Source organism: Puma concolor, chromosome B3 (genome assembly GCF_028749965.1).
Source record: "Puma concolor isolate L17-30 chromosome B3, mPumCon1.1.hap2, whole genome shotgun sequence".
In the NCBI taxonomy this organism is placed as follows: Eukaryota; Metazoa; Chordata; class Mammalia; order Carnivora; family Felidae; genus Puma; species Puma concolor.
The window spans coordinates 25,548,355-25,561,911 of NC_141672.1; the positions used below are offsets into that span (position 1 = coordinate 25,548,355).

The 13,557-nt window shown below is 43.0% G+C and overlaps 1 protein-coding gene across 34 annotated transcripts in view; it reads right to left on the reverse strand.

Annotated features, from left to right (window-relative positions):
* The window catches only part of NRXN3 (neurexin 3), a 1,579,173-nt gene that overhangs the window by 1,456,179 nt on the left and 109,437 nt on the right, over positions 1-13,557 (reverse strand). For 28 of the 34 annotated variants that reach the window (XR_015252137.1, XR_015252136.1, XM_086709140.1 and 25 more), the window contains exon 4: positions 1,786-1,815. The exons of the other annotated variants lie outside the window; for them this stretch is intronic. Coding sequence is in view for 26 of the 28 variants with exons in the window: in XM_086709140.1 (XP_086565266.1) it covers positions 1,786-1,815 (30 nt within the window). In the remaining 2 variants the exon portion in view is untranslated. The remainder of the gene's footprint in view (positions 1-1,785; positions 1,816-13,557) is intronic. 34 annotated transcript variants of the gene reach the window in all.

A 13,557-nucleotide genomic window follows, 5' to 3' on the forward strand; every position in this document is an offset into this window, starting at 1 on the left:
CCACTAGCCTAGCCTATCTGCCTAGTCTCTATCCAGTCACAGCAGCCACATGATGCCATCACACCCCCAAGCCACTGTTGGAAGCTAGGAGGACCCCTAAAGAGCAAAGGGGAGCACAAGGCAAGAAAGAAAGGGGGTCTTGTCATCAGGACTCCAAGGGTCTGCTTTTTCTGGTGGAACTTGCTATCAAAGTCAAGCCACCAGATCCAGCAGTTCATAGAGCCTGGGTCGTCCTGCTTCACAGAGATGTGCTTAACTTTCTCAAGCTCCCAAACACCAGGTTGACATCAATCACACCTTCTGCTCATACCCACTTCAGGGTTACCTGCTGTTGGCAGATAACTTCCCTCACTCTCAGACAAGAATAGCGAGGCTTCATCCCAGTCTCTTCCAGAGTTCCATCTAACACTGGCAAACTCACCTGACCTCCTGCCTCCAGCTCTGTTCTTTGACACTCACTCTGTATCAGACAGTATCTTCACTGAAAGTCTGGAGTGCACATCATAGATCTTGGCTCAGGTCTGGAGGATACACTTCTACTGGGAAAGTGTGCTTCCTCTTTACGCTGTCTGATCAAGTCAGGATGCCCAAAACTGCCCACATCAGCTCCCTGGACATCATAAGCAACTTCTCTCAGCCCTGAGTGGTTTCTTGTATCTAAGCATATTCCCCTTTATGGCAACACTATCTGATGGGTCTAGTGTAAGGGAACAGGGAAGGGAGACTGGCCCTTCAGGAGTGCCCCATCCTCCTCAAAAGATCAAGAAAAACCAGGAAACACAGAAGGACCCATCTTCCCCTTTTCTTAGGCCCTCCAAAAGAGACACTGAGTCCTGTGTTTATTTTCAAAAGAAACAGACAAGAGAAATTAAAGTATACTCTTTGGGTGTCAGGGCAAGGCAGGTAGACCAATCTTGCAATCATCCCAAGGCTCAGAAGAAACACAATAGTAGCAATTGAACAGTGAAGGAAAAGACAATTTTAAGTAGGTTCAGTTCTCAAATCCTGATTTAGGCTGATGATGTGGAAAATTTTTATTTAGGAGAAAAAGGCTTCATTCACAGCCCACCCTGTGCTTAGCTGAGCTGAATTTCCTGCACAGCTCATTCCCTGCATATTTGAATATTTTAGGTTGCAGATGCTGAATTTACAGATCTTTATATGCAGTTTTCTTCAGGGTGTATAATGAGTTAGAATCCTGCCATGAAGACATTAGCATGTTCTTTCGGTGGTTTTTGCTTTTATATAAAAGTGAAAACAGTCAACCCCCCAAGGGCTTCCTTTGACCATGTGGGGCTGAAAGTCATTACAATGGGCAGTAGGATGGAGGGGAAGACAAAAAGCAAACCTTTACTCAGAGTGAAATTCAGGGAGAAGCCCAGCTCCTCTCCCCCAACCACAGGGCCCCAGCATGGGGCCTGGGGAGGAGCAGGAGGAAGTTAACCGCTCTGCTGCTCTGAAATTAGCTTCATTCACCCCCATTATCGACGCCGTCATGCCTTGTTTCATGCTTCTCCCTTGGAGGCAGCCTGGCAGGGCCAGCGCCCAGAATGACAAATGGTGGTGCAGAATGGACAAGCCAAGGGGATGATGGGGACAGGAAACCAAGATGCATCGGGAAAGGTACCCCCCCACCACAGGGTGGCCACGCTGCCAGCCTGGCCCACAGCAGGAGGGACAGGCAGCGAATGGCCTGCCAGCAACAATGAGGCTCTGAGCAACCAGCCAGAGGCACAAAGGCAAGCAATTCAGGCAGCTGCAGTGCCACAAGCACAAAGCACCTACCTTGTTCACTCATCATGAGGTGGGAGAGGCCTTGAGGAAGGAAAAGAGGGGGAAAGGGGTGAGGAGGGGGAAGGGGAAGGAAAAAAGAAAGAAGACAAAGTTAAAAATCCCCAATGCAATGCAATCATCAATTAGTTCTCAAGTAAGAGGAGGAGTGAGTGGCAGGACATCCACACTCACACACATGCAACCAACACTGAGAAGCCACCTCCCTGCTGCTGACACAACAGCGGCCTTCCAGGTCAACCCTCCGGGTCAAGGACACTCTTCGGTTTACTGAACTGCTCTGGGCCTCACCTTGAGAACCTTCCACTCGCCACTGTTCTACACAATGCTCAGGATTTGAAATAAATTGAGTAAAGATTAGGTCCCTTAGGAAGGAGACTCAAGATGTGAGACCAAGCATGTTTCCTTCTTTCTTTTAAATGGCTTTTTACACTAATACATGGTCACTGTAGCAGTTTTGGAAAATTCAGAAAAGAAAAAAAAAAAATCCGCTGTAATCCCACCATCCAGAGGTTACCACCCAATTTTATTTTCTGGATACGATATTCTTTTCTACAAAAATGGAATGAGTTCCTGCTTCCAAGAGTTGCTCAGACAACCCGAAACTGTTTCCCCTCTCACCTTTGTCTTGGACAGTGCCGACCACAGCCTTGCCTTCCATCGCTTCCCCACCCCCATCTTGTCCTAGAAGGTCTCTGGCCCTTGATCAGGGAGGTCGAGACCAGCACTGAATGGGTTAAAGAAGGTGCACCAAAATCCCAATTAACAAATAACACAACCTCTGGGCTATGTTCTTAAGGAAGTCAAACGAGGCTATTAAGAGCTCATTACTTCATGAGAAGCATAAACTCTGATAGATCTGTTAGAAGAGAAGATTTTCCAACCAGTAACCAACTGCACCAGTTATTTGCCCTACCATCGCTTTTATTACTACTGGAGATATTTGACAAACTCCATATCACCACACAGAACCTTTACCCAAAGCGAAATTCAGGGACATACAGGATTAACAAAGGAGAAAAATCTCCATAAAGTATAGAAATCCCTAAATGTTTTTGGAGATTACTAGAGCTTTAGAAATGTAATCAGAGGCAAAATAGGGGTCAACCGTCTGAGTTTTAAAAGATCAATGATATATTAAATACATAGATACATGTGTCATAAATGTCATGGAATCTAGTTTTTAAACAAATTTCATTAACCTATAACCACATTTTAAACGCACATTTCTGGCAGACCTAGGATTAATATACTCACAGAGGAATGGAATCATGCCAAACTAACTTGCTGTCATGATTTGTTTAAAAAATAATTTTTTGTCTTTTTTGGGAAAGGATAATAGGAGAGAAGACAAAAGGCCCTATATTTGGCTAAGAGAAGCCTCAGTGGAAGTCACTGTTCCTAAAATGCCTGATATTTCTGGACCAAGCCATCGCCTTCACCATCCAGATCAAGAGCACTAAAGGGGAGGTCAGGGGCAGGCAGATGGGTTATGTGGAAAAGTGAATATTCATAGGAGAGTTGTAAGAATTAAGAATGAGAAGATGGGGCACTTGGGTGGCTCAGTCGGTTGGGCGTCCGACTTCCGCTCAGGTCATGATCTCACGGTCCGTGAGTTTGAGCCCCGCGTCGGGCTCTGTGCTGACAGCTCAGAGCCTGGAGCCTGTTTCAGATTCTGTGTCTCCCTCTCTCTCTGACCTTCCCCCATTCATGCTCTGTCTCTGTCTCAAAAATGAATAAACGTTAAAAAAAATTTTTTTTTAATAAAAAAAAAAAAGAATGAGAAGAAGAAGGGACACCTGGGTGGCTCAGTCAGTTAGGTGTCTGACTTCAGCTCAGGTCATGATCTCGTGGTTTGTGAGTTCAAGTCCCACGCTGGGCTCTGTGCTGACTGCTCAGAGCCTGGAGTCTGCTTCAGAGTCTGTGTCTCCCTCTCTCTCTGCCCCTCCCCGACTTGCACTCTCTCTCTCTCTCTCTCTCTCTCTCTCTCTCTCTAATATAATAAATAAACAATAAAAAAATAAAAAAAAAAAAGAAATGAGAAGAAGATCCAAGAAGAAACCTAAGAGCCAAAGAAGGGGTTAAAAATGAAAAGAAACTAATACTGTATTATATATTTGCAAGTTGTTAAGAAAGTACAGCTTAAACGCTCTCCACGAAAAAGAAATAGTGATTATGTGAAGAGATGGAGATGGTAGCTAATGCTATGGTGCTAATCATTTTGCAATATTTAAATATATGAAATCAACACCCTGTACACCATAAACTCACACAATGTTGTACATCAATTACGTCTAAATACAGCTAGTGGGAAAGTTTAGAATTTTTTTTTAATTTAAAAATGAAAGGACAAACATTTCACACTTACAATTAAAGATGTTTAACAGCTCAGAGAAGACGTGGTAGAGTCTTGTCTTTTTTTGACTCAAATAGATATTGTCAAAAAAAAATGTACTGAATGAAGAGTAAACAGGACAATTGGTATAAGAGGGAATCCAAAGCCCTGGAGATGGGGTTCATCTATGTGTTAGATGTGTTTCTTTAAAGCAGTGTTTCCCAAAGTGTATTTCAGGGACCACCTACATCAACCACCTGGGGATGCTTATTGACAATGAAGATCCTGGGCTCCTGACCCAGGACCCTAATAAGTTAGAATCTTGGGAAGGAGTTTGGGGAAAAGTCTGAATTTTAAACAAGTTGCCCAAGTGATTCCCATGCTCACTAGAACTTGAGAGCTACCCCTTTAGAATGGCATATAAATCAAATTTTGGTAAATTAAGTTGTATGGTAAATGCATTAAGAGGAACTGGATATTAAATGAAACCCTGCAGTGGATCCTTTTGTAAAAGAAAGAACCCTTTTAAAAGGCAAATAACCCACCACCTGTGTTTTTTAAATTCAAATATGTACTTATCAGGCTTTATTAAGCTACATATGTAGTTGCAGTACTGCCACTCGGATAAGATATTCATATTCTTCAACTTATGAAAATATTAAATAGAAATATTAGACCAAGAATGTAAATCTGGGATCCTGATGTTAAAATTGGTTTTGCAGGCAAAGAAGCAAAATGGACAAGAGATAGGATGGTGGAAGGGAGAAACTACAACCATAATACGGTTTAAGTTTTATTTTGCTTTTGGACAAGGAAATTTTATTCCACTTTCAAGAGCTTTTATATCAGTATCTTCTCTTATACAAATCTATTCTCAACGCTTGAAGGGTCAAGAACTGGAAACCAAGAATCCCAGAGTGTCCAGTTCTATTCTGTAATGGTTTCTGTCCCCTCTTATTCCCAGACTCTCCCACCTGCTGTTAAAAATCTCAGCTGCTACCCCTCCCCACCACTCCACTCCCCGCTCCCCCACACCCCCGCTGGTCAAATGAATGGAAGAACTAACAATCTACCAACCAAGTGATGCAAGTACCTACTAGATGCAAAGACTGGATAAGATACTGGAGATTCAAACAAGTATGGTAGATGGTCACTAACCTGTAGGAGTGTAGAGTCTAACTGGGAAGATGTTATGTGTTTATATTTACATAAACATGCATGTGATATATATTACTGGTATCTGACAGTGAAGTAAAGAGGTTAAGATCAAGGACTTCAGAGCCAGATGTGAATCCTAGCTTTGTTGCTTTCTAGCTTGTGACCCCTGGTAAATTTGCTGAACATCTCTGTGCCTTGATTTTCCTATCTGCAAAATTTAGATAATAATAATGCCAAACTCATAGGTTGTTTTGAGGATTAAATAAGTGAATATACATAAAACTGGGCCTGCACATGGTAAGAGCTTTCTAAGAGTTATTGTTGTTACTTTTATTATGCTTTAAAAACATACCGATGTGTGAGGCAACACCTAGCACAATAACTGACACATAGATGGTGCTCAGTACATGTTTGGTGACTGAATGAGGAATGAATGAATTGGTTATTACTAAGTGTCAAATGATGAATTCAGACAATAAAGACCACAGGACTGTGAGGGGGACCCTGGGTGTACAGGAAAGGTTTTTGGAGGAAAGTGGGATTTGAAATTAACCTTGGAAGATGGTTTAGGATTTAAAGAGATGCAGGACACTCCAGGTAACACGACAGGGCAATTGGTATAAGAGGGAATCCAAAGCCCTGGACCACAGAGTGAATTTGCATGGGCTTTCCTGTTCAACTTTCCAGAAGGACCTAGGACACTGCCAGGCACATGGTAGGCATGTAATACATGCTATTCAAATAACAACAAACACATATAAACAGTTCATATAAGGAAGAAATGAAAGGTGATCTTAAGAATGAGAACAGGAACCATTGTATGAAAGCCTTGACTTTCAAGGCTAAGGATCTTACAGCTGGTGGGGCACACTGAGGGTTCATGGGCAAGGGAATGACCCAGGGAAAATGATGTCGAGGAAGATTGCTTTGGCAATGGTGCGGACAGGATAGATGAGAGGGAAAAGAGACAGAGGCAGAAAGATCAGTCACAGGCAGAGGGCCTAGATTAGAATCGTGGCAACGGGGAGGAAAAGGAAAAAGAGGATCCAACAGGCGTTGGGTGACTGATGAGGTTTTTCAGGGGAGGAGTGGATGGGAGGCTGAGTGAACATTGTCAGAAATAGGAAGGTGGGGTGGGTTGGGAGATGAATGGGCAGTGAGGGCAATAATGAGTTCTGTTTTAAGCATGATGAGTTGAGAAAACAGAAGAATCACTTAAGCAAAAAATGTCTAGGGTGCATTTTAAAATGTAGGTCTAATGTCTGCAAGAAAGTCAGGACAAATATCAGGGTATATCACCTCTCCTTCATGGAAGAGAGGGTCTGTGCCCATGTAAGTCAATGAATCATCAAAGAAAAAGGGGCTAAGCACTGAGACTTAACCTGGGAAAGATGGGAGGGAAGTATGAAGATAGCTTGGAGGTTCTTTTATTTTTTCCATCATATTCAACATTAAAATAAAATTTTACATTCAAAAAAGAAAAGGGAACGATACGGCTTTCAAATATAGATACAGAAAATAATGCTCAAAAAATCTTAACTGAGAAGGATATAATTAGTAAGGGAAAAAAAGGAATCTATGCTGGGTGTGTGTTATCTGTGCGGTTGATGAGGAAGGGGGAAAAATGAAGACTGGTCTTCTCATCAACCTCAGCAACAGAGGGTCAGCAATAGCCCTGCAGGCTACACAGCCAGCCCTGGTACTAGCTAGCACCTGGCTGGGTTTGGAGTTTGGCATTTTTTCTGGGTATGATGTTCAAGAAAGACATGGCTTGGAACAGGGGCTCAGGGCAGCAAAAGGGACCACATCTTTCCTCAACAATCTCACCATGAGCTCTGGATTTGAATAGATCCTCAACTAAGACTCAAAAGTCAGCTCCATAAAAGTTCACCTAGTGGAGGGTAGGAAACCAGAGGTGGGCTCGGATGAGTCTTTGATAGGCAGGATATTGAGAATTGCCAACACGGAATTCTTACGGAACTACAGCACCTTTAAAGAAAAAAAAACAATTACAAAAAATTGAAAGCAACTGAAAAGTGTCTCCTATCTAGATGTGACAACCTGACAGGGTGCTATGCTAGCTGGATCCAGGGACCATTCTGGATCCCAATAAGATGTCTAATATGTTTATCCTTCACCTCACTCTTGCTAGTGCTATATCCTACCCTCTCGTGCCTACCTATCTGTGTGCGCAAGTTCTCAGGGTAGATGCAAGAACAAGAAGAGAAAAAGATCACCAGTAGGTAAGGCACACAAAATTGAAACTGCCGTAGAACAGACTGTAAATCATATGTAAATTATATGCAAAATATACGTATGGCCCTCTAAATACTGTTACATCCTTTGGGAAAATCCCCATGGAGATAGCAGCTTTGGCAGCTTGGGAGAATGGAAATGGCTATGAAAGCAAAGTCATTTGTAAGCAGCTATGGCCATCATGAAGCCTGTCATGAGAATGACTGATACAGAGAATAGAAACCATTTACTGAAATAGGCAAAAGGAAGATGCAGTGTTCAGGAACCAGGCCAGAAGTTGAAGGCCTTCATCATTTAAGCTAATAATGTTTCCCTCTCAAACCTATAATATCCCACCCACCTCAAATGGTTTTCAATCCATCCTACCTTCCTTCATTCTGCCTGAGTAACTGGGGAAAGTATTTCAAGGGAGGAAAGAAGTCACTCATGGGAGGAAAAAAAAAAAAAAAAGAATTCAGGAAAAAAAAAAGCAAGTGATTCCTGCCAAGACCTTTCTTTCATTCACTTCCAGGGTAACTCTTATCCCAGTATAAAATCCACATATATCATCTCTTTTTCCATGCTGAAGTAGAGACATTAAATGTCACTAATTGCTGCAAGTGCCAAGTGCTAACACTGAATGCCTATGAAGCCACAAGAACTTTTTAAAAGGGTAATTACATAAAATCAGAAGGTAATAGAAATAGTCATTGATGTTTCCAGAGGAACTAAGAAGATGTGAAGAAGTGAAGGTGGTAGTGAGGTGGGGCCAAATGAGGAGAATCCATAAGCCACAGTGACTACGGGGTGACTAGGAATTTGGAAAAGAGAGAAGAAAGAAGAAATATACAAGTTGACATTTTAAGTACTCAAAAGAGAGGAAATCTGGTTATATCTGGAAAAAGAATTATGACAATAGCTAATATTTGTTACTACAGACAAGACATGGCTATGTGTCATCTTATTAAATACAACTCAATGGGAAAGGCATTGCTGTAATTTCAAGTTGACAGGTAAGGAAACCAAGGCCTAAGAGCCACAGTCACATTAATTAGTGAGTGGTGAAGTGAGGATTCTAAGCCAGCAGATGGACTCTCCAGGCTGTGGTGGTAGCTATGACACGAGCCACACTGCCTCCTTCAGTGCTGGTGGATAAAGGAAGAGACAAGCCTTGGAGAATTCAAGAGCAGAAAATAGTGCCTGGATATTAATTCAACTTTATTTATGACTCTGGTCCAACATGAATAAGGAGCCCTTTTAAAAGGCCACCATCTCCCTCCCTCTCCCCAATCCCCACACCCAGATTCTTCTAAAACATGAAGCCTTTACTTACTGGGGCATATTTTAGGGCTATTAAGCCACCTCCCCTCATTAAACTGCAAATGTGAATATGAGACACACTCAGGTTCCCCAGCCATTGACATTGTCCTATGTGTGAAATCCTCAGAAAGCAAAACCAAAGATCTTCCTTCAAAGACAGGGGCAGCACAGGGACTTTGAATGAAGGAAAGACAAAAACAGGCAGTCACAGACTGAGGAAGTCTGGCACGGTTGGGTAGGAGACATAACTCGGGAGATAGGGTAGGAAAGGAGAGAGGAATATTTAAAGGGAAGAGATGGGTCTGAAAGAAACCTTCACCTATTTCCACAACTGTGCCCAAACCAGCCCTCCCCTGGGCAATTCCCTGACCTTCATCATGGACTGTAGTTTCCTTGTTCTATCAGGGGTTCACCAGCAGTTTACAGCAGAGCCTACGCCTGCTCAACATTTTGATCAGTGACCTGGCTGAAAACATTCATTGGCACGTGTCTGGATGTTGTGATGAACTAAAGCTGAAAGGAATAGCTAATTTGTTATATATCAAAATCAGAGTCCAAAAGGATGTGGACAGGCAAAAGTGAAATTTAATATTAAGGGACAAATGTAAATTCTGGCACTTAAGCACAACACCTCCTATCCCCTCAAAATAAAATAAGACAATAGTCCTCCCTCTTCTCAACACTGAATGTACCAAACCTACGGTTTTGATTCAGAAAATGGTGTCATACACTAGGAGGAGCATTAACAAGGTAGGAGGTGTCCAAAGGAGAAAATCAAAATGGTCAGGGGTCCAAAACGACATCATGTGAAGAATGGCTCCAGGAACTGCTACTTACAGCCTAAACAAGAGCAAGCAATAAAAGGACAGGAGAGCTGCCTTCAAGTATTTTGAAAGTTGCACAGGCAAGACAAGGGAGCAAGCAAATTTGGCAGGAACAGAGAGGGTGGAGTAATAGGGGAAGTCTCACTTTCCAGAAATGCCACAGAAGAGAGTCAGAGTGGGGTTTCTGGAGATAATTACCAAAAATCTATTCCAACTCAAAGACACTATGCCTCTATGAACCAAGATGATATCTAAAGAGGCCAGCTATTAGGTTGAATCATACAAAACCGAGAGTTGACTGCTTTTGACCTATAAAAATGACTATTTTAAATGGTTCAAACTAATACTCTGAGATCACCACCCAGAATCAAAAAGGAAGACAGTAAACAAAGCTTCAATCAATCACCTGACAGCAATCATGAGCTGACACTTGGGACAATCACCCGTTTACATACGTTTTTGGCTTTTCCATGAGCCGTGAATAGTACTGGGGATGAACTGAATAGTTGGACTGATGACAAAGAGAGCCTGAGACTAATTCTCCAAGCCAGATGCACTCAGGTCCCAGCTTCTGGGTTTGCCTTTCCATGTTGCCACCATGTGCCATTCTCACCACTAAACCCTTTGTAGGATATAATTGTACGAGCCCACAAACTGTTTGCCTCTAGACCAACATTGTACTTACAGCTTGGTGGCTGTACTGAACAGAAAGTATTTCTTCTAATGTCACCCAGGAATCACCAATAGCTTCTGTATGGTATAACCATGGGGCAGAGGCAAGAAAGGGGCAGGGCCTTTCCAAACTATTTCACCTCTTTAAGGGTGGAAGGTGGGTTGGGGTTTCCTCTTGCATGAATACCATGGAAAAAAAAAGAAATGGAGGCAGTCATGCTTTATACCCTAAGGGTTAAGGGATCTGCAACTGTGGCTTTTAGAAGAGACTCTTCCCAAAGGAGAAGTTCTTACACTCCAACTGTCACGAACTTTTCTAAAATTGTTCTTTATTCATAAATGACACGAAGCTGGAAGGGACAGCTGATGCACTAGATGAAAGAACTTTACCCTAATAGATCTTAGTGTTCTTGATTTTAAAAATCCAGGGCAGAAGTGAACAAAATCAAAGGATGATCCCAAAGTCTAAGTCAAATAAGCCATTTCACAGAACAGGAATGGGAGAGAAATGGTTTAGCAGCAGTGCACACAAAACAATAAAGATTTTCAGTGACTTTATGTTCAACTTAATGCTATAGTCATTAAAAAAACAAGCAAAGGTATTTCATACCACCACTGATACAAGTAGGAAGTCTAAAAAAAAGGAGCAGTAGGTTCACTCTCTAATGAACTGGTTGGGACATGTCCATAATACTGTATGTAGTGTGGACATGCTTCTTTGGAAAGGATGCAAGAAAAAAAAAAAAGTCATTTTTTGGAAAACAATGATCTGGATGAGAGAACTTAAAACCCTTGTATGAGAATGCCCAAGGAAACTGGAGATATTTTAGCCTTTAGAAAAGAAAATCCTTAAAGACAAAAGCCCCGTCTTCAAACACTGGGAGTGTAATTAGATCTATTCTGTGTGTCTCCAAGGGCTGGAAGCAATACAGGTGGTAAAAGCTAGAGTGACTCAGAATAAGGAAGAGCTTTGGAACACTCAGTGCTCTTGGAATGGGATGGAATGGTGAAAGGAGCAATGAGCTGCTCATCACAGTAGGGGTTCAAGCCAAGTCTGAATGAACTCTTACAGAAGAAATTAAAAAAATTAGGTGCACAGAGTCTTGACAACCTTTTGGGTCCTTTCCATCCCTGAAATGCTGTTTCTAACAACAGTTTCATGAGCACATACAATGTGACAGGTAGTGGGGATACAAGCATGGATAAATCTCTGTTCTCAAAAAGTATGACACCTCATGTCCTTCGAGAGCCCACAGTGGCCAAAGAAGGGGCTTGTAAAGGACAATACACAGCTGACTATAATGTATTATGATGATGGCTCTACTAGTCCCATAACCTAAGGTGCCACTGGACCTCAAAGGGGGAATCATTCATTCCATCCTCCTTTCCACTTGCCCCTCCAACTTCCTGCCTCCCTTAATGTTTATAAGGTAGAAAATAGTGGCTAATGCTGGAGCTTTCAAGTTCCTTTACCTTCCAGATCATGTTGCTTTTTTTTTTTAATTTTTTTTTCAACGTTTATTTATTTTTGGGACAGAGAGAGACAGAGCATGAACGGGGGAGGGGCAGAGAGAGAGGGAGACAGAATCGGAAACAGGCTCCAGGCTCTGAGCCATCAGCCCAGAGCCTGACGCGGGGCTCGAACTCCTGGACCGCGAGATCGTGACCTGGCTGAAGTCAGACGCTTAACCGACTGCGCCACCCAGGCGCCCCCAGATCATGTTGCTTTAAAACAGTGGTTCTCAAACTTTGGTCGTTATCAGAATCACCTGGGGGAAATGTCTTACTTTAATAACCCTGGATCTCCTTTACTAGCTTTCCAGGGGATTTTTGATGCTTACCAAACTTTGCAAACAACTGCTCTAAACCATCCCAAACCTGAATTCAAATCCCAGCTCTACCTCTTACTACCTATGGGATTTTGAGCAAGTTAACTCTTCCATGCCTCGCTCCTGTAAAATATCTTCTCAGGATCACTGTGACAATCACGTGCAACCACGTATGGACAGCACTTAGCACAGTTCATGGAACACAGGGAAGGCTCAAAATATGTAGTCATCACTGTCATTATTAAGAAGAGTGGTACATCTGAGCCCTCTCTTTGCCCCACCTCCCACCTCTTGGCAACACCAGTCTTCCAACAAACTGGCAGCACTAACAGACCACCTGCCTAGTGTATCTTCAGGTGCCTTCCTCCATGGTCATAGTCAACTGAGTTGCCCCACAGGGGACCCACTGTCCTCAACCCTCAGCTGCATTTCATCTCCCTAGCCCTCCTGAGACCTAGCCCCACAAACCGACTAGCTTAGCTCAGGTCCTTACCAGACCTTGCTAGGTAGGTCTCCAGACTGAGAAGGTCACCAAAGCTGCCATATACAAGCTGTGTGACTTACCTAAGTTATACGGAAGTTCTCTGGTCTCAGTTTTCCACCTGTACAAGGCAGGAATTGGTCTAGAAGAGTTTCTCTATGGTCTCACCAATGGCATTTTGAGGATACATATCTTTGAATGAGACTCTCCCACACATTACAGTGCATTTAGCATTCATTGATTCTTCTTAATGCCACCAATGCCTGATCATCACTGGAGCAATAAATATATACCCCACGTGTTTGGCAGGATCAGGAGGGGTGGGGCAGTACTGTTCCAGTGAGACTGTGAGATATTTCTAATGATGTTTTTCCAGCTCTAACTCTGACCTTGCCCTACAGAACTAAGAAACAAACTGGGACCATAAGCAGCACCCTAGTAGGTCTGCCTTGCCAGGACGGTAAAGGACATGATTTTAAAATGATGTAGAAAAAGGCACCAAGGGCCAGTGGTCTACCTCCTTGAGTTAGCCAAAGCTGGAGGCAGGCTAGGAAGCAGCTCCCCACCCACACTTACTCATCAAGAAGAGCCACAGCAACCAGGGGTGGGGGTGGGGGGGGGATTTTCCCCGGCCCCAGTGGGCAACTGGCTGGAAGCCGATCACTGTTAGCCCAGCTGAGGACCCCCTTCCAATCCAATTATGCACAGCCATGGTGGATTCCCTGCTGCCTGCATCCCCCACTGACCCAAGCCCAAGACAGGCACTGAATAAAGATTCAATTACCTTCTATCTCAGGGTGAACACCTATACAAAAAGCAGACTTTCTCTCAGAGGAGTGAGGGGTAAAACAAAAAGCTGAGTCCTGAGCACTATTTATTCATTGAGCCAGTATTTATTCCATTCCTATGATC